Here is a 21192-nt window from a genome sequence, read left to right as displayed (position 1 = left end):
GGTGCTGTCTGTCAGATGAGATGTTAAACCGAGGCCCCGTCTGCTCTCTCAGGTGGATGTAAAAGATACCATGACACTATTTCGAAGGAGAGCAGGGGAGTTATCCCCGGTGTCCTGGTCAATATTTATCCCTCAACCAACATCACTAAAAAAAACAGATTATTGGGTCATTATCACGTTGCTGTTTGTGGGAGCTTGTTGTGCGCAAAATGGCTGCCGCATTACCCACATTACCACAGTGATTCCACTTCAAAAGTACTTCATTGGCTGTAAAGTGCTTTGGGACGTCCTGAGCTTATGAAGGGCGCTATATAAATGCAAGTCTTTCTTTAAAACAAATATAACTTAAAGAAAACTAGAACGTTAAAAGAATGTGGCCCATGAGGGTCAGCAATTCGGGCTCGTCTTTTTTGAAACAAGGTGTCTTTATTTTTAAAACAACATTTCACATCTGGGTTAGCCGCAATGAACTAAAATACTCGCTAGAAAGAGGCCACTCAGCAAGGATTTTTGTTAATTTACTAAAAGAAATAAAGAGCACATCATTATTTACAGATAACAGTTAAAGCTCTAAGTCCACAGAGAGCTACTGTATCCTTATAACCAAAGGGTTAACTGTAAAATTGGGCTCTTTTCAACACTGAATTTTTACTCTACTTTGATTTTTTATATAAAAATTTAAATTTCTGCTATTTCAAAAAAAAAATGAATGTTGAAACTCTTCCTAGTTTGCCAGTCACAAATGCAATGAACGAGGACTGATATTTTCCTCAATCCTCAATATAAACACTCAAGAGATAGAAGTTTTTATTTGGTTTGCTATTTGCTATGATATGCACTATATTTCAGATTATAGTGGCCGTGTGTTATTAAAATGCAGGGTTCAAATCCAACATAATAGATAGCTCAAAACAGTTGTTATGAGAGCCAGCTAAAACAAGTTTAAGCAGTGTCCTGGCAATCCTCAGTGAACCTGTTTGGTCTTTAGCCAGTGTCAGAAGTGATTTGTTTCCATATAGAAAAATGCACTGATTAAAAGGCCGCCAGCTTCAATTAACTGTATGAAGGGAACTGAGGAGTTGACAGTGGGAAAAGGAAAGTGTAAGATTAATCTAATCTCTTCTTGCTTTTCCCTCCCTCCTCCTCCCCGTCTCTGGTTTTACCCTTTTGGCCAAATCCCATCACTGTCCAGCCTGTAATAGTCAACGGATGCCCAAACCTGGAACCTAATGGGTATTTATAGCTCAGAGTTCTGACCAGTCAGCTGTTGACTGCATTATCACACTTGTGTATGTGTATGTCTGGTGAGGGGGTGGGTCAGTCCTGATCACATTTCTTCTGCTCTATGTAGTCTGCCTGCCTAGTAGGACCCATTAGTGGCTGTTTAAAAAGACGCTTCAAAAACTCCCAACAATATAACTTTACAGAGTCGGGAAAAGCAATTCTCTGGAAGGTACAGTAATGCTGCCGTTGGCTTGTGGTGTGAAAAGGGTATCTTCGAATGGAAATGGGCACTTTTTTCCCCCAGTTTGTATTTCTCTTTCCTCTCGCTCTGGTTTGTGTCGAGACTCTGGAGAGCTTGGGCCGAGGGGGTTATTTTTAGTCTGTGAGGGGGCAGCTGTTGCTGGAGTGTGCATGCTCTCCTATTGTGCTCTCGCTGGGTTCTTGTACCTGCTCTTCTGCAGAACGCTGATGCGGAAAGATTTCAACTCTCCTCAGATGTTATGTGAGGGGCAATAGAACTGCCTGGGGGGGGAAACTGGGATCTGAGAACAAAATCCTGTTGATGTAATGTGCTGGAGAGCAGGGGAAGGCCTGGTCTCCAGTCACATTCCTACCTGGATTGTGTGTTAACCATTTTATCACTGGGATGTTGGGTTTATCCTCTGAGTGGAAGCAGAGGGCGGGGGGATAGGGAGTGAGGGGGTCCACCCGCACTGTTTTTGAAGCCTCCAGCGACTGTACGATGGATGGTCTGCGGAATGGCACTCCCACTTATGGATCACTGAGTGGACATATGGTTCTGAGAGCAAGGTGAATGAAGACAAGCCTTCAAAAAAAAATCTTGTTTTATTTTGTCGTATTAAATTTGTGTTGTTGCACTGGAGTTAACTTTAGACAGCAGTTGTATATGGAGGAGGGGACAGCCGTATAAAGAGGTGTAATGGATAAGTTTAAAATATGTCACTGAAATTTAAGATGTGATTGATTCGTATTAATACGCTTTGTATCCGCTGTTTAGTCTAACCTAAGTCTCTAGAAGCTGGACTTAACATACACATATATGTTCACAGAGGGAGAAAGGGTATTGCGATGGGGCATAATACACAGGCCCACAGCGAGGCCTGGTGCAGTGAATCAGGGCCTTGCTGCAGGCAGAGAGTGGTGGGTCATGGCATGACGGACAGATCTACAGAGGGGCTCAGTGCAGTAGGTTGGGAGATAGTACAAAGGCCCACAGGGAGACCCAGTGTGGCCAGTCAGAGCCTTATAAATAGGCCCATGGAAAGGCTCAGTGTGGTAGGCCAGAGCATTGTTTGTAGGCATGTGAAGAGGTCTAGTGTAGTGGATCAAGAACTCAGGCCCACAGCAAGGGCCAGTGCATTGGGTCAGGTCCCTTCATGCAGGGACACACGCACTGAGGGAAGATACAGAAGCCTAATCATCATTATTAACAAATATCTCACGACATCATCAAATGATACTGAAAGATTGTATGAAAGGTTTGCTCAAATTTCTATTGAGATATAAATGGCCCGAGCAACAGAACAATGTCTCAATGTGAAGCAGGAATGGATTCATTCAATTACCAGCTTGAGGAGGACAGTTTAGACATGGTATAGTTAGAAAAGCGCATTAGTTTGGGGGGTTAGTGATGTTAAGAGTATTTTCCCATTTTGGATTTTTCCAGGACTTGGTGTGGTGAGGCTTCTCAGTGAGGCTTCCTATGGTCTCCACTCGAGTACTAATATTAGTTCCTGGCATTGGCAGGTGATAAATGCGAGGTTATCCACTTTGGTGTCAAAAACAGGAAGGCAGATTATTATCTGAATGGCAATAGATTGGGAGAAGGGGAAGTGCAACGAGACCTGGGCGTCCTTGTGCACCAGTCGCTGAAAGTAAGCATGCAGGTGCAGCAGGCGGTTAAGAAGGCAAATGGTATGTTGGCCTTTGTAGTGAGAGGGTTTGAGTACAGGAACAAGGATGTCTTGCTGCAGTTGTACAGGGCCTTGGTGAGACCACATCTTGAGTATTGTGTGCAGTTTTGGTCGCCTTATCTGAGGAAGGACGTTCTTGCCATGGAAGGAGTTCAGCGAAGATTCATCAGGCTGATACCTGGGATGGCAGGAATGACGTATGAGGAGAGATTGGGTCGATTGGGCTTGTACTCGCTGGAGTTTAGAAGAATGAGAGGGGATCTCATCGAAACTTATAAAATTCTAACCGGACTAGACAGACTAGATGCAGGAAGGATGTTAGATATATTTCTTAAGGCTAAAGGGATCAAGGGATATGGGGAGAAGGCAGGGACCGGGTACTGAATTTGGATGATCAGCCATGATCTCATTGAATGGCGGAGCAGGCTCGAGGGGCCGAATGGCCTACTCCTGCTCCTATCTTCTATGTTTCTATAAATTTCAGGTCGCATGCTTATCTCAACCACAATGATACAGAAAGTTTTGTGTTTAAAGGAACATACTCAATGGGCCTTAGCGCTGATTCTTTTTGAAATCATTTCTTAATGATGCTCCTGTTATAAGGTCACCATATATTTATTGTACCATGTAACGCGATTTCTTTGTGGTCATCTTCGCCAGCCAAATATTCCTGTACAATGACCTGAAAGAACTTGCATTTATATAGCAACTTTCATGACCAGAAGACGTTCCAAAGTGCTTCACAGCCAATGAAGTACTTTTGAAGTGTAGTCACTGTTTTAATGTGGGAAACAGGGCAGCCAATTTGTGCACAGCAAGCTCCCACAAGCAGCAATGAGATAAATGACCAGATAATCTGTTTTTAGTGATGTTGGTTGAGGGATAAATATTGGCCCCAGGACACTGGGAAAGATCCCCAGCTCATAGGAATGCAGATGAGACTGTATAGTTATTTGAATGATGCTTTCAAGTAGTTGATCAAATACCAGGGGTGCTGCTTAAAAACGCAATGGGTAGCAATGGGCCCTAAAACACTTTGAGAAAAGGCCCTCGTGATATGCAGACTGTTACAGGACAGGAATACTGAGCACAATCTGGGCAACACAATGTCGACTGTTAGAATCATGGAATAGTACAGCACAGAAGGAAGTCATTCGGCCCATCGAGTCTGTGCCGGCTCTTTCAAAGCCCAATCCAGTTAGTCCCACTCCCCCCACTCTATCCCCATATCCTGCAATTTTTTCTCCTTCAAGCATTTATCCAATTCCTTTTTGAAGGCTACTATTTACTCTGTATCCACCACCCTATCAGGCACTGCATTCCAAATCCCAAAAAGTTTTTCCTCGTGTCGCCTCTGGTTCTTCTGCCAATCACCTTAAATCTGTGCCCTCCGGTTATTGACCCTTCAGCCATTGGAAACAGTTTCTCTTTATTTACTCTATCTGAACCCTTCATGATTTTAAACATCTCTTATCAAATCTCCTCTTAGCCTTCTCTGCTTTTAAGGAGGGTGAGGGAAATGGGATTGTGCATTGGGTTAGACTAGAACCTGGAACCTGGGTTGAAGTCTACCACATGCTGATGGATGAAGATCTCCTCTGTCTGCTGTTTGGAAGGGTCCTGTGCAATACAGGTTTGGGGAGTCTTAGTCCAGCTCCTAGTGGGCACGGACCCACAGAACAACAACTGCTACCTCGGCACCAGTTGCACTAAATCGACAATTTCAGAAAGGCTGCAGGCTGGTTGGTGTGAGAGTTTGGATAAAACAATGTCACACTGGCGCAGTGGGAGGTGTTCTTTTAGAAGTTGATGGTCAGATACAGTATTGGGCCATAGGGAGCTTTACTCTGCATCTAACCATGGCTATATCTGACCTGGAGGTGCTTAGTGTTGACAAGACACTGCCAAAGACAAACGTCCCTCACCTCTGAGCACAAAAATTCACTTCCTCCCTCCCCCAAAATACAATGGTGAAGTAGGAACAGGCAGCTTTCAGCATCATGTGACATCAACTACGGACATGGTGCTTTTTGGGGGACAGTGGATTCAAAGGTGAATGAACCATAAACAATTTTACTTTACAAGTGTGAGATAAACAATGCACAGAAGGATCTCCTAATCCACTGGAGATTGAATATATTTCACTCAGTACATTACTGACCTAACTGGGGCTGTAATGATCCGTAGTCTATGAGATTATAAGATCACAAGATAAATGCGAATGAAGAAGATTATTCGTCCCATCTTATCCATCTAGAGAAACCATCACAGCATCTAAGTGTCTCCTAGGATTTTTTGTCGCCATTGCCCATTCCAAATGTCAATTACTCATTGCCCATTCCAAATGTCAATTACTGTGTGTGAGGAAGACCCTCCTGACAACAGTCCTCATCAGCAGTTTGAACTGTGCCCCCTTCACTACCTTCAGAACTTACCTTGAAATAGTGCTCCAGATTTTTTTTTTTTTAAACTTGTTCCTGGGATGTGGGCCACACTGACGAGGCAGTATTTGCTGACCATTCCTAGCTGCCCTGAGGGCATTAAGAGTCAACTACATCGCGTAGGACTGGAGTAAGCTGTACAGAGGGAGTGCTGCACTGTCAGAAGTGCTGTTTTACGGATGAGACGCTAAACCGAGACCGCGTTTTCCCTCTCAGGTGAACGTAATAGATCCCGTCCCACTATTTTGAAGAAATAGCGGCTAGTTGGTGTAGGGGAATAATTCTCGCTTCGGGTTTAGCAGCAGAGTGTATGCGAGAGGTCCCGGGTTCAAATCCCGGACAAGTCCTTTCTATGGGATATGGGGAGAAAGCAGGGACCGGGTACTGAATTTGGATGATCAGCCATGATCTCATTGAATGGCGGAGCAGGCTCGAGGGGCCGAATGGCCTACTCCTGCTTCTATCTTCTATGTTTCTAAGAGCAGGGGAGTTCTCCCCTGGTGTCCTGGACAATGTTTATCCCTCAACCAACATCACTAAAAACAGATTATCTGGTCATTGCTGTTTGTGGGACCTTGCTGTGCGCAAATTGGCCACTGTGTTTCCTTCATTTCAACAGTGACTACACTTCAAGCGTACTTCATTGGCTGTAAAGCGCTTTGGGACATCTCCCAAGAGACGGGCTGCTGTATAAAAAGCAGATGAACTCATATTAGATAGGGAGCTTCCCGCTGGCAGAGAGAGAAGACTTGGATCCCGTCGGTCTGGATTAGTGGAAGTATCGTGTAATTCTTAACCCTCCATCGTGTAAGAAAATTTAATGAAATTCAAAGGCCGTACCTCATGGCTTGTTAAAGAGCCCACATCATCAGTTATGCAGGGCTATGACTGAATGCTCCAGTTCTGTTCCTCATTAGACCAGATCCTAAAGTAAACCTTCTGACTAAGGAGTAAAGCGACTGCTTGGCACACAATGCAATCTGTTTCCTTTTGCTTTCCAGAAAAGCTTTGAGGGTGGATTTCCCTTTGATGCTTAAATTTAGCAAAAAAGGAGAGTGTGAGCACAACAGGAAATTTCCCCTCTCCTTCCTCCTCCACTCTCCCTCCAGTAAAAGCACTGTAAGATCTTAATGAACTCTGCGTTCTTGGACAAGACACTAATAGGCAGCAGCCGGTATGTTTGAGCAATAGATCAAGATTTATTAAGCTTACAGCGTAATATACTTAACAACAGGCGATAGTTTAATGAGTAGCTCGCAGCCCTTTGGTCTCTGGAGCCTCTCGGACACAGGTGACATCGTCTTCAGTCTGTTCCTTCGCTTTTGGATCTTTGTGGTAGATCTGTGTAAAGTTGTTCTTTGAGTATCGAGGTTTTAAACCTTTTCTTATCAAAAGTTTGTTTGGCCAGTGTCCATATATGGTCTGTAACAAAATCATCTTTTTTAACTGGTTCTAATGGTCAAAATACCATTGTCACTCAGACGAAGGGTAGCATCTTAGCCTCACCTGGCTCAGTATTTTTCCGACAACTCTACTCTGCTCATCGTTATCTTGTTTATACGTTCTTCACCTCGTTGGAATTTACCTTATCTCTCTTATTTCTAGCTTCCCTGGTACAATCAGTGTTAAGCGAACTCTAATTAAGCTTAGCATTATAATATGTTATTTAACAATTTAACCTTCACTCACAGCCTGTTGCTGTTCATTATCAGAGCTTAGCCAAAACTGCTTCGGACTGTCCTCGTGGCTACATTCGAGCAAGCCTTAACGTTTCCATTACCGCAGGAAATTATGGGTAAGATGAGTTGGTCAGTGGCTGCACTTAAATTTAAACATCTATGATCCTCATCTACTGAGGTCCTCTCAGTACCAGCCTTTTGTACAGTACCAACATGACGAAGTTCACCAGCAGCTATCCCATACATTGCATAAGTGCGTAAGTCATAGAATCATATAACCTTACAATGCAGAAGGAGGCCATTCGGCCCATTGTGCCTGTGAAAGAACTATCCAATTAGTTCCACTCTCCCGCTCTTGGTGAGACCACATCTTGAGTGTGTGCAGTTTTGGTCGCCTTATCTGAGGAAGGATGTTCTTGCCATGGAGGGAGCGCAGCGAAGATTCTCCAGACTGATACCTGGGATGGCAGGGATGACGTATGAGGAGAGATTGGGTCGATTGGGCTTGTATTTGCTGGAGTTTAGAAGAATGAGAGGGGATCTCATTGAAACTTATAAAATTCTAACAGGACTAGACAGACTAGATGCAGGAAGGATGTTCTCGATGGTCGGGGAGTCCAGAACCAGGGGTCACAGTCTAAAGATAAGGGGTAACCCATTTAGGACAGAGATGAGGAGGAATTTCTTCACCCAGAGAGTGGTGAACCTGTGGAATTCTCTAACACAGAAGGCAGTTGAGGCCAATTCATTAAATACATTCAAGAAGGAGTTCGATATATTTCTTAAGGCTAAAGGGATCAAGTGATATGGGGAGAAAGCAGGGACAGGGTACTGAATTTGGATGATCAGCCATGATCTCATTAAATGGCGGAGCAGGCTCGAAGGGCCGAATGGCCTACTCCTGTTCCTATCTTCTATGTTTCTATGTTTCTTTTCTCAGCCCTCAGCCCTGAAAACCTTTCCTTTTAAGTGTTTATCCAATTCTCTTTTGAAAGATACTGTTGAATCTCCTTCCACCACCCTTTCAGGCAATGCATTCCAGATCACAACAACTCGTTGCGTAAACAAATTTTCTCCTCATCTGCCCTCTGGTTCTTTTGCCAATTATCTTAAATCTGTGTCCCCTGTTTACCAACCCTTCTGCTAGTGGAAACAGTTTCTCCCTACCTACTCTTACCAAAACCCTTCATAATTTTGAACACCTCTATTAAATCAAGTCAACTAACAGCCTGACATAGTCATACTCACAGAATCATACCTTTCAGCCAATGTCCCAGACTCCTCCATCACCATCCCTGGGTATGTCCTATCCCACTGGCAGGATAGATCCACCACGGGTGGTGGCACAGTGGTATACAGTCGGGAGGGAGTGGCCCTGAGAGTCCTCAACATTGACTCCGGAACCCATGAAATCTCATGGCTTCAGGTCAAGCATGGACAAGGAAACCTCCTGCTGATTATCACCTACCGCCCTCCCTCAGCTGATGAATAAGTACTACTCCATGTTGAACACCACTTGGAAGAAGCACTGAGGGTAGCAAGGGCACAGAATATACCCTGAGTGGGGGACTTCAATGTCCAACACCAAGAGTGACTAGGTAGCACCACTACTGACCGAACTGGCAGAGTCCTGAAGGGCATAGCTGCCAGACTAGGACTGCGTCGGGTGGTGAGAGAATCAACATGAGGGTAAAATATACTTGACCTCGTCCTCACCAATCTACCTGTCGCAGATGCTGTGGGCCATCAGCAGCAGCAGAATTGTATTCCACCACAATCTGTAACCTCGTGGCCTGGAATATCTCTCACTCTACCATTACCATCAAGCCAGGGGACCAATCCTGGTTCAATGAGGAGTGTAGAAGAGCATGCCAGGAGCAGCACCAGGCGTACCTAAAAATGAGGTGCCAACCTGGGGAAGCTGCAACACAGGACTACATGCATGGTAAACAGCGGAAGCAGCATGCTATAGACAGGGCTAAGCGATCCCACAATCAATGGATCAGATCAAAGCTCTGCAGTCCTGCCACATCCATTCGTGAATGGTGGTGGACCATTAAACAACTAATGGGAGGAGGAGGCTCCATGAATATCCCCATCCTCAATGATGGCGGAGCCCAGCACATGAGTGCAAAAGACAAGGCTGAAGAGTTTACAACCATCTTCAGCCAGAAGTGCCGAGTGGATGATCCATATTGGCCTACTCCTGAGGTCTCCACCATCACAGAAGCCAGTCTTCAGCCAATTCGATTCACTCCACGTGATAACAGGGAACGACTGAGCGCACTGGATACAGCAAAGGCTAAGGGCCCCGACATCATCCTGGCTGTCGTGCTGAAGACTTGTGCTCCAGAACTAGCCAAGTCTCTAGCCAAGCTGTTCCAGTACAGCTACAGCACTGGCATCTACCCGACAATGTGGAAAACTGCCCAGGTATGCCCTGTCCACAAAAAGCAGGACAAATCCAATCCGACGAATTAGCACCCCTTCGGTCTATTCTCAATCATCATCAAAGTGATGAAAGGTGTCATCGACAGTGCTATCAAGAGGCACTTACTCAGCAATAACCTGCTCACTGATGCTCGGTTTTGGTTCCGCCAGGACCACTTGGTTCCCGACCTCATTACAGCCTTCATCCAAACACGGACAAAGGAGCTGAATTCCAGAAGTGAGGTAAAAGTGACAGCCCTTGACATCAAGGAAGTCTTTGACCGAGTGTGTCATCAAGGAGCCCTAGAAAAATTGAAGTCAATGGGAATCAGGGGGAAAACTCTCCATTGGCTAGAGTCATACCTAGCACAAAGGAAGATAGTTGTGGTTGTTGGAGGGCAATTATCTCAACTCCTGGATATCATTGCAGGCGTTCCGCAGGGCAGTGTCCTAGGCCCAACCATCTTCAGCTGCTTCATCAATGACCTTCCCTCCATCAGAAGGTCAGAAGTGGGGATGTTTGCTGATGATTGTGCAATGTTCAATTCCATTCACAACTCCTCAGATAATGAAGCAGTCCGTGCCCACATGCAGCAAGACCTGGACAACATTCAGGCTTGGGCTGATATGTGGCGTGAATGTTACTTGCCACTTAAGGGCCAGTCAATGACTATCTCCAACAAGCGAGAATCTAACCACTGCCCCTTGACATTCAACGGCATTACCATCGTCAAATCCCCCACCATCAACATCCTGAGGGTCACCATTGACCAGAAACTTAACTGGACCAGCCACATAAATACTGTGGCAACAAGAGCAGGTCAGAGGCTGGGTATTCTGCAGCGAGTGTCTCACCTCCTGACTCCCCAAAGCCTTTCCACCATCTACAAGGCACCAGTAAGGAGTGTGATGGAATACTCTCCACTTGTTGGATGAGTGCAGCTCCAACAACATGCAAGAAGCTCGACACCATCCAGGTCAAAGCAGCCCGCTTGATTGGCACCCCATCCACCACCTTAAGCATTCACTCCCTCCACCACCGGCGCACCGTGGCTGCAGTGTGTACCATCTACAAGATGCACTGCAGCAACTCGCCAAGGCTTCTTCAGCAGCACTTTCCAAACCTGCGACCTCTTCCACCTCGAAGTTCAAGGGCAGCAGGCGCATGGGAACACCACCACCTGCAAGTTCCCCTCCAAGTTACACACCATCCTGACTTGGAAGTATATTGTTGCTCCTTCATCGTCGCTGGGTCAAAATCCTGGAACTCCCTCCCTAACAGCACTGTGGGAGTACCTTCACCACACGGACTGCAGCGGTTCAAGAAGGCAGCTCACCACCACCTTCTCGAGGGCAATTAGGGATGAGCAATAAATGCTGGCCTTGCCAGCGATGCCCACATCCCATGAACGAATTTTTAAAAAATCTCCCCTTAATATTCCCTGCTGTAAGATGAAGAATCCCAGCTGTTCTAGTCTCTCTACATAACTGAAGTGATCAATCTTTATCTTTGGGTCTAGATCATGGGTGTCACAAAGTATTCAATTGTGGCTGGGTACCTGGAGCACTGGGAGCAGTTCTGGGCACCACACCTTAGGAAGGATATATTGGCCTTGGAGGGAGTGCAGCGTAGGTTTACCAGAATGATACCCGGACTTCAAGGGTTAAGTTACGAGGAGGGATCACACAAATTAGGGTTGTATTCCCCAGAATTTAGAAGGTTAAGGGGTGATCTGATTGAAGTTTTCAGGATATTAAGGGATAGGGTAGATAGAGAGAAACTATTTCCGCTGGTTGGGGATTCTAGGACTGGGGGCAAAGTCTAAAAATTAGAGCCAGACCTTTCAGGAGTGAAATTAGGAAACACTTTACACACAAAGGGTGGTAGAAGTTTGGAACTCTCTTCCGCAAATGGCAATTGATGCTAGATCAATTGTTAATTTTAAATCTGAGGTTGATAGATTTTTGTTGACCAAAGTATTAAGGGGATATGGGCCAAAGGCGGGTATATGGAGTTAGGTGGCAGATCAGCCATGATCTCATTGAATGGCGGAACAGGCTCGAGGGGCTAAATGGTCTACTCATGTTCCTAAGGCATCACGGCCCAGCCGTATTTTATTTTATTTGATGTCGACACATGCACTCTACCAGCAGGAGGCACTGGAGAGCAATCAGGGGAAAGAAACCCCTGGTGATTGCCCCCTCCTTAGCCCAGGGCACTATGGCTAATTGTAGCACCTTTACTGCTGCTTCAGTTGAGTTCGGCTAACTCAGCCCCAGGCTGGGAGTTGAACCTGAGACGTCCCAGTCTGCTATGGCTCCGTTACACATTCCGTTGACCAACTGGGCCTTCGGCGGGCCTGAGCAATTCACTTCTAAATTTGTTCCTCTATTCTCTAATCTAAAAGTATTGATCTCTGGGAAAAATACCACCATAGGGAAGTTTGTGATTTGCTCCAAATTGTGGGCAACATGTAAGTGAAAGGAGTGAAAGAGCAAGAGCAAGGGAACATTTGCTCTTAAATTAGGCGCAGGCTGAGGCCCTGGAGTAGGGAATTTGCCCTCTGAAGCACCATCGAAGCCTCTACTTCCATAAATTATGAACATACAGCATTGAAGGGCAGGAAAAGACCAGCTGCTCCATCAAGCCTACCCTCTCACCATGATGGCTGGAGCATCCTGGCTCGACTCTCCCCAACCCCACCCCCCTCTACCCCGCACCCTCTCCTCCCCTCCCACCAACCATAGAATCTCTTGGGAGAGGCAAAAAAGCAGAGGAAAAAAACCCAGGGCCAAAAAGGGAAAAAAATACTCTCAAATTCCTCTCCGACCCGCTGAGGTGATCGAAACCAGTTCAGGAGGTTATGTGGACCTAGTGGATGCTGGGGCAATTGGCGCTTTCAAGACTGAGAGAGATAGATTAGAGAGGTAACCGATGAGGATTTCCTCGCCTCGCTTTTCTTTTTAGCACAGTGAAGGGACGCCCCTCCTCATGATGTGCTCAGTTACTGAGTTACTCGTCAGCAGGCTATATGTTTGGGAAGATGGGGATATATATTTAGAGCGTTTGGTAGGTATTGAGAGAGAGGAGCTTTCCACTCCACTTACAATTTATTATTGGTATTGTAGTCAGTTGCCATTATAACAGCAGTCTCCGAGCAGTTACACAGATGGGAACATTTCAGGAATCTGATTTACATCCTATGCTTATCGTACGTGTCAGCGTGACTCAGTTGGTAGCACTTTTGCCTCTGAGTAAACAGATTGTCAGTTTGAGAACCATGAGCTCACGTTCTAGGCTGTCACTCCAGTGCAGTACAGAGGGTGTGCTGCACTGTTGGAAGTACTTCCCTTTAGATGAGATGTTAAACCAAAGTCCTGTCTAGCCAGGTGGATGGTAAGGATTGCATGCAATTGTTTGGAAAAAAGGAGCTGGGTGCTATACCAACCAGGAAAGGGTGAACAGGCTGGGTCTCCTTTCTTTTGAATAGCGAAGGCTGAGGGGTGACCTAATGTAGCGGTCTTAAAAATTATGAAAGGTTTTGATAGTGAATATCGAGAGAATGTTTCCACTTGTGGGGAAGAGCACAACTAGAGGCCATCAATATAAGATAGTCACCAAGAAATCCAATAGGGAATTCAGAAGAAACTTCTTTACCCAGAGAGTGGTGAGAATCTGGAACTTGCTACCACAGGGAGTGGTTGAAGCGAATAGTATAGATGCATTTAAGGGCTGGTTAGATATGCACATGAGGGAGAAGGGATTAGAGGGTTATGCTGATAGAGTTAGATGAGGAAAGACAGGAGGAGGCTCGAGTGGATCATAAACACCGGCATGGGCTGGTTGGGCCGAATGGCCTGTTTCTGTGCTGTATAGCCGATGTAATCCTATGTTTAAAAAAAAAGATAAACTAGCTGTTTATCTCATTACTGTTTGAGGGACACTGGTGGCTGAATGCCTGCCTCATTTAAAAAAAAAAGACCTTGGCCTAGAAATTGGGTTGGGGCGCGCCAAAGTGGCGCAAAAGTTGGCGGAGCGCAGGATTTAGCGCAACGATCGGTGTGATACCGATCGCCAGAAATTCAGTTTCAGTGCCCCTTGAGGGACACGGGGCGAGGCTCAAGGCGCTCCACGTCCCTCTTAGGGCGCTGAAACTGATTATCGCAGCGCAACGTGCCGCAGCGCCACATGCTGCGGCACGGCACGCTGCGGTACTGCAGGCCTTCCTCCCACTGTTAAGGGGGAGGGGCCTGCAACAGCGCGATCCCCGATCGCGAGAGCCGGCAAATGAGCCCGGCACCAAGGAGAAGTGCCGGGCTCTCGGGAAACAGCCGGCAATGCCGCGGGGGCGGGGTTAGGAGGCCGGGGGCGGAGGTGCTGGCAGGCGGCCGCCGAAAAAGCGGCCGCCCCGCACCTCCACCTTAACTTGCGCCGCTGCCAGCACAGTAAGGCCCCGTGAACCGGGCGCGGGTAGCGAGCGGCGCAACTGCGGCGTTCGCTACCAAATATCGCGAACGGGGCACGAATGGGGCGCTGCGCACACCGATGACGTCATCAGTGGCGGCGCAGCGCAAATGCCTAACGCCACCATTAGCGCCCCTACTGAATATCGCCGCAGACGCAGCCAGTGGCGCTACAGCCACTGACTGCCTCTTTAGGCGCTAACAGGTGGCGCTACTCACCCAATCTCTCCCCCCTTGTATTTATAAAGCACTTTTCACAATCTCAGGACATCCCAAAGCGCTTTACAACCAATGAAGTACTTTTTGAAGTGTAGTCACTGTTGTAATGTAGGAAACACGACAGCCAATTTGCGCACAGCAAGCTCCCACACACAGCAATGTGATAATGACCAGATCACCTGTTTTTTAAGTGTTGTTTGAGTGATAGATATTGGCTAGGACATCAGGGAGAACTCCTCTGTTCTTCTTTGTATATTGGCATGGGATCTTAGAGGGCAGGCGGAGCCTCGGTTTAACATCTCACCTGAAAGACGGCACCTCTGACAAGTTGCCTATATAACAGCAGTCACTGCACTCCAAGAGAGTAATTTATTGTGTGAAGCCCTTTGAGGCATTCAGTGACATGAACCCTCCACCTTAGGAAATAGTTTCTCTGTATCTACACTATCAAATCCTTTTAACATTTTAAACACCTCAATCAGATGCTATATAAATGCTATATAAATGCCAGCACTCGTACTATCTCGCAGAAGCCATGATCTGCTTATGTCTTGGTAGTGACTAGACTCGTCACTTAGGTTAACTATATTACAGAAACATTTGTAGAAGTGGTTGTTTGATAAAGCATGTGTCTCAGATCTGGCCCATTTATATTACTGGGTGGATTCCGCAGTACTGCAGCAGCAGATGAATAACAGGTCTACATAATGGGTCTACATCACAAACTGACCCCTAAAATCACGCAGTAATTGGCACTAATTGGTGCTAAATTTTCAGTCTTGGTCTGAAAGGCAAAAAGGACAAATCGAATATGTGTCAAAATATCATCAGATCGAAGGGCAGAGGATTGTGTCTTGTTCAAGGACTGTGTCATTGGCATACAAGATATGCTTTATCCCCGAGAACATTTTAGCACATTGATCAACATCATTAAAACACAACGGAGAGAGAGAGGGACACAGTACAGGGCCTTGGGGGACACAGAAGCACCATTAGGTGCTTTACTGGATGAGACACTACCAACTGATTAAAATGTGACGAAATCTGATTTGAAAGGGCGAGTAGAGATGCCAGTATTACTTAATTTGATTAGAAAGGGACTGTGAGGCCTAATGTCCTTCAGGTAAATTGTAAAGGAGTGAGGCAGTAATGCTTCTGTCATCGCGTGGGTCCTGCCAGGGGTGAAGGAGGGGCACTTCCCAGCCCGTGGTGACAGAAAAGAACCAAACTGATTCTTACATCACTACTAATATGCAGCGAAGAGTTGATCTATTCTACTGTTTGAGATCAGCATGCAAAGGGAATTTTGACCAGATCAGATCCTAGGTTCAATCCCTGGTTGGTGCTGTTAGCTGATCTCAGTTGGGTGACAGTAGCATTACTAAAATTGCCCTTGGCGTCCCTGGTCTAGAGAGGGGTAAAAGTCAGCCACGGTCCCTAGTCCCTACTCATGATTGCTATCCAGTCACCCATGTTGGACGTGTGTTTGATATTAGGTGAGGACAAGATCAGAGTTGGTTGTGATGCACCTGTTGTTGAATAGCAACAGTTTCATTATTGATACAACCCATACCAGCCTACAATAGGACCTGAATAACATCCAGGATTTGTCTGACAAGTGGCCGGTCACATTTGCACTACATAAGTGGTAGGTAATGACCATCTTGAAAAAGCACAACGGGGGAGTGGACTAATTGGAGAGCTCTTTCAAAGAGCCCACACAGACACAATGGACCGAATGGCTTCCTTCTGTGCTGAAAACAAGGGCATATAAAGTAGCCAAATCTCGTGGGAGGATAGAAGATTGGGAAGCATTTAAAAGCCAGCAAACAATAACTAAAAGATTAATTAAAAAAGGGAAGATAGATTATGAAAGTAAACTAGCAAAAAATATAAAAACAGATAGCAAGAGTTTCTACAGCTATATAAAAAGAAAAAGGGTGGCTAAAGTGAACGTTGGTCCCTTAGAGGATGGGACCGGGAAACTAGTGGTGGGGAACATGGAGATGGCAAAGATGCTGAACAAATATTTTGTATCAGTCTTTACAGTGGAGGACACTAAAAATATCCCAACACTGGACAAACAGGGGGCAATGGGGGGGGGAGGAGCTAAACACGATTAAAATCACTAAGGAGATGGTACTCGGTAAAATAATGGGACTTAAGGCGGATAAATCCCCCGGACCTGATGGCCTACATCCTAGGGTCTTGAGAGAAGTGGCGGTAGGGATTGTGGATGCATTGGTGATTATTTTCCAGAACTCCCTGGACTCAGGAAAGGTCCCGGCAGATTGGAAAACTGCTAATGTAACACCCTTATTTAAGAAGGGGAGTAGACAAAAAGCTGGAAACTATAGACCAGTTAGCCTAACATCTGTGGTTGGCAAAATGTTGGAGTCCATTATTAAGGAAACAGTAACAGAGCATTTGGATAAACATAATTTAATAGGACAGAGTCAGCATGGTTTTATGAAGGGGAAGTCATGTTTGACAAATTTGCTCGAATTCTTTGAGGATGTAACATACAGGGTGGATAAAGGGGAACCAGTGGATGTGGTGTATTTGGACTTCCAAAAGGCATTTGACAAGGTTCCACACAAAAGATTACTGATCAAGATAAAAAATCACGGGATTGGGGGTAATATACTGGCATGGGTGGCAGATTGGCTATCTAACAGAAAACAGAGAGTTGGGATAAATGGTTCATTCTCGGGCTGGCAATCAGTAACTAGTGGTGTTCTGCAGGGGTCAGTGCTGGGACCCCAACTCTTTACAATCTATATTAATGATTTGGAGGAAGGGACCGAGTGCAACATATCCAAGTTTGCCGACGATACAAAGATGGGAGGGAAAGCAGTGAGTGAGGAGGACATAAAACACCTGCAAAAGGACATAGACAGGCTAAGGGAGTGGGCAGAGATTTGGCAGATGGAATATAATATTGGAAAGTGTGAGGTTATGCACTTTGGCAGAAAAAATCAAAGAGCAAGTTATTATCTAAATGGAGAGAAACTGCAAAGTGCTACAGTACAAAGGGATCTGGGGGTCCTGGTGCATGAAACACAAAAAGTTAGTATGCAGGTGCAGCAGGTGATCAGGAAGGCCAATGGAACCTTGGCTTTTATTGCAAGGGGGATGGAGTATAAAAACAGGGAAGTCTTGCTGCAGTTATACAGGGTATTGGTGAGGCCACACCTGGAATACTGCGTGCAGTTTTGGTTTCCATATTTAAGAAAAGATATACTTGCTCGAGGTGGTTCAGAGAAGGTTCACTCGGTTGATTCCGGAGATGAGGGGGTTGACGTATGAGGAAAGGTTGAGTAGGTTGGGACTCTACTCATTGGAGTTCAGAAGAATGAGAGGCGATCTTATCGAAACATATAAGATTGTGAGGGGGCTTGATCGGGTGGATGCGGTGAGGATGTTTCCACTAATGGGTGAGATTAGAACTAGGGGGCATAATCTTAGAATAAGGGGCTGCCCTTTCAAAACTGAGATGAGGAGGAACTTCTTCACTCAGAGGGTAGTAAATCTGTGGAATTTGCTACCCCAGAGAGCTGTGGAAGCTGCAACATTAAATAAATTTAAAACGGAGATAGACAGTTTCCTAGCAGATAAGGGAATTAGGGGTTACGGGGAGAGGGCAGGGAAGTGGACGTGAGTCTAGATTCGGATCAGCCATGATCCTATTGAATGGCGGAGCAGGCCTGAGGGGCTGTATGGCCTACTCCTGCTCCTACTTCTTATGTTCTTATGTAAGATTCATTGGACCATCTCCCCTGACCTTCAATGGCATCACCATCACTGAATCCCCAACCATCAACACCTTGAGGCTTAACTGAACCATCCATGTCAAGTGTAGCTGTAAATGCAAGGCAACAGCTGGATATTTTGTGATGAGTGGTTCACCTCTCCACCCCCTCAAAGCTTTTTGACCCCTTAAGCCTCTCCATCATCAACAAGGCTCAGATCGGAGTGCCATTCATTTAGATGAGTGCAGTCACAACCACACTCAAAAAAGTCAACACCATTCAGGACAGAGGACCAATGTTGTGGGAACACCACGACCTCCAAATTCACCTCACACACAAAGTATTTACAGCACAGAAACAGGCCATTCGGCCCAACTGGTATATGCCGGTGTTTATGCTCCACACGAGCTTCATCTCACCCCATCAACATATCCTTCTATTCCTTTCTTGCTCATGTGCCGCCCTGACTTTGACAAATATTGCCATTCCTTCATCATCGCTGGGTCAATATCCTGGAATTTCCTACCCAAGACCATTGTCGGAGCACCAAGGGCACAAGGATTGCAGCAGTTCGAGGCAGTTAAGGGTGGACAATAAATGTGGCCCACATCCTGCGAACAAATAATTAAAAACTTACCGACACTTGGCCTTTAAGCTCACATATGAAGAACGGCCACTTGGGTAAGGCATAGGAGGGTTGTTAGTGTCACATCAGTGGAAAAAAATAGAGGAAGGGAGGGGTGGGGGTTGCAGAAATGAAACCTCACTCGCGTAAATTGCCCCATAATTCAAAATGGTACATTGGGAGATCATGTGCACATATCTTGCTTCCCAGTTTCTACCTCATTTTTCCCAGGAACTCAAAAGTGTAGAACTTCTCCTGTCCCCCAGTCTTCCCGCCCTCCGACAATTTACATGCTTTTAAATCCTAAGTTTGACGTTGCCTAACTGCTGTACCTGAGCTAGTTCCAACAATGATGTTATGACTAAGCTCATTGGATTGGTCAGCAGTCTAACAGAGCAAAGTGGGACGACAATGAGCTAAGGCTCTTCAGATTCACTAAGAGATATTTCACGTGGAACCATCTAAGTAAGTGTTCTTGTTTTTGGTTCTTTGTCATTCATGAATGAAGAAGGAATAACCTTTAAGGTTTAAAACATTTTCTATAGCAACATTCAGGAGTTCAGCCTCTGCTAACAAACTCCAGCTTCAGTCCTCTGGTTGGTGCAGTCTGCCTTAAGCTGATTGTCTAATAGAGTCGGCCATACGGACCCTCGAGCCTGCTCCGCCATCCAATAAGATCATGACTGATCTTCGACCTCAACTCCACTTTCCCGCACAATCCCCGTATCCCTTGATTCCCCAACAGTCCAAAAATCTACCGATCTCAGCCTTGAATATACTCAATGACTCAGCATTCACAGCCCTTTGGGGTAGAGAATTCCAAAGATTTACAACCCTCTGAGTGAAGAAATTCCTCCGCAACTCAGTCTTAAATGGCCGAGCCCTTATCCTGAGACTATGCCCCCTAGTACTAGACTCTCCAGCCAGGGGAAACAACCTCTCAGCATCTACCCTGTCAATCCCCCTCAGAATCTTATATGTTTCAGTGAGATCACCTCTCATTCTTCTAAACTCCAGAGAGTATAGGCCCAATCTACTCAATATCAGTATGTGAACGTTGATATTTGCTGCAATCAGCCAGTGCGTCAGGTGGGCAGGTTAGAGGACCTCTTGGTGGGTCTGTTCCTGGGCCTCGCTGAATCTGCTTTGCACATGTCTAGAACGCGTAAGGTCACTGGGCAGAATCTCGCCAACTGCTTGCCCATGTTCTGTTTTGTAGTACATGCCATGGTGACCATGGAGTATGTTCACATGGTGACCATGGAGTATGTTCACATGGCGCCCACTAGTTCACTTGAAGTCATCCTTGACTGGCGGGAACCACAGGACATTGACAGTTTCTTTGATTCAAATGATCAAATTGTTATCTAAATTTATTGCCATAAAGTTTTGATTTGATGGGTGGCACTTGTAGATGTTCTGGTGCCATTGGGTTGAGTGCCACACCTACACCCCGAGCATAACAGGGTATTTAATTTTTACGTAGAATTATATAGAATTTACAGCACAGGAACAGGCCATTCGAACCAACCTGTCCATGCCAGTGTTTGTGCTCCACACGAGCCTCCTCCCACCCTACTTCACCTCACCCTTACTGAACTAAAGGAATACCTAGAAATGTTCATACTACACCATTGTGTTAGAGAGGTATGTAGGATACTTAATGGGATGAAGTAAACCTGGAAAAATTTGTCCGAGGAGCAAGACAAGAGGGCACAGTTTCAGAGCAGTGAAGGATAACTTTAACCCAGATGTCAAAAAGTATTTGGAAAAACTCAGCAGGCCAGGCAACATCCGTGGAGAGAGAAACAGAGTTAACGTTTCAGGTCGAAACCCTTCTTCAGAACTGAGAGAAAAAGCAAGTTTGGGGGCTGGGAAATGGGGGAGGGGATGAAAGAACAAAAGGGAAGGTTCGTGGCAGCTGTCTTTCATTCTGCCAGCGCATTTCACACTTCATCCAGAGCCATCTTTTGTTTCTTAATCTGTCCTATTACCATCTCGTCTCGCCTTGAGTATCTCTTAATGTCTCTTCACCTCTCAGACCTTCCCTTTTGTTCTTTCATCCCCTCCCCCATTTCCCAGCCCCCAACTTGCTTTTTCATCTGTTTCATTTCCTGCTTTTTTTTTTCTCAGTTCTGACGAAGGGTTTCGACCCGAAACGTTGACTCTGTTTCTCTCTCCACGGATGTTGCCCTGGCCTGCTGAGTTTTTCCAGCTTTTTCTGTTGTTATTTCAGCATCCGCAGTATTTTGCTATTGTCAAAAAGTATTTGTTTATACAGTGGGTATCATCAGCTGGAACAGTTTGTCCAGAATGGTGGTTGAGGTGAGGACACTGAATTAATTTAGACAGAAATAAAAAAAGAACTTGCATTTCTATAGTGCCTTTCAGGTCATCTCAAAGCATTTAACAGCCAACGAAAGG

At 45.7% G+C, this 21192-nt stretch overlaps 1 protein-coding gene across 1 annotated transcript in view; it reads left to right on the top strand.

Annotated features, from left to right (window-relative positions):
- Positions 1-380: 380 nt before the first annotated feature.
- The window catches only part of LOC147103587 (unconventional myosin-XVIIIb-like), a 409691-nt gene continuing 388879 nt past the window's right edge, over positions 381-21192 (top strand). Inside the window, exons 1-2 of the mRNA XM_085962172.1 lie at positions 381-455; positions 1352-1453. Coding sequence (XP_085818298.1) covers positions 381-455; positions 1352-1453 — 177 coding nt within the window. The remainder of the gene's footprint in view (positions 456-1351; positions 1454-21192) is intronic.

The sequence above is a fragment of the Somniosus microcephalus genome, chromosome 19 (assembly GCF_052327205.1).
Source record: "Somniosus microcephalus isolate GS21.2 chromosome 19, FLI_Smic_1.0, whole genome shotgun sequence".
Taxonomy (NCBI): Eukaryota; Metazoa; Chordata; class Chondrichthyes; order Squaliformes; family Somniosidae; genus Somniosus; species Somniosus microcephalus.
This window is presented reverse-complemented; position numbering and strand designations above follow the sequence as displayed.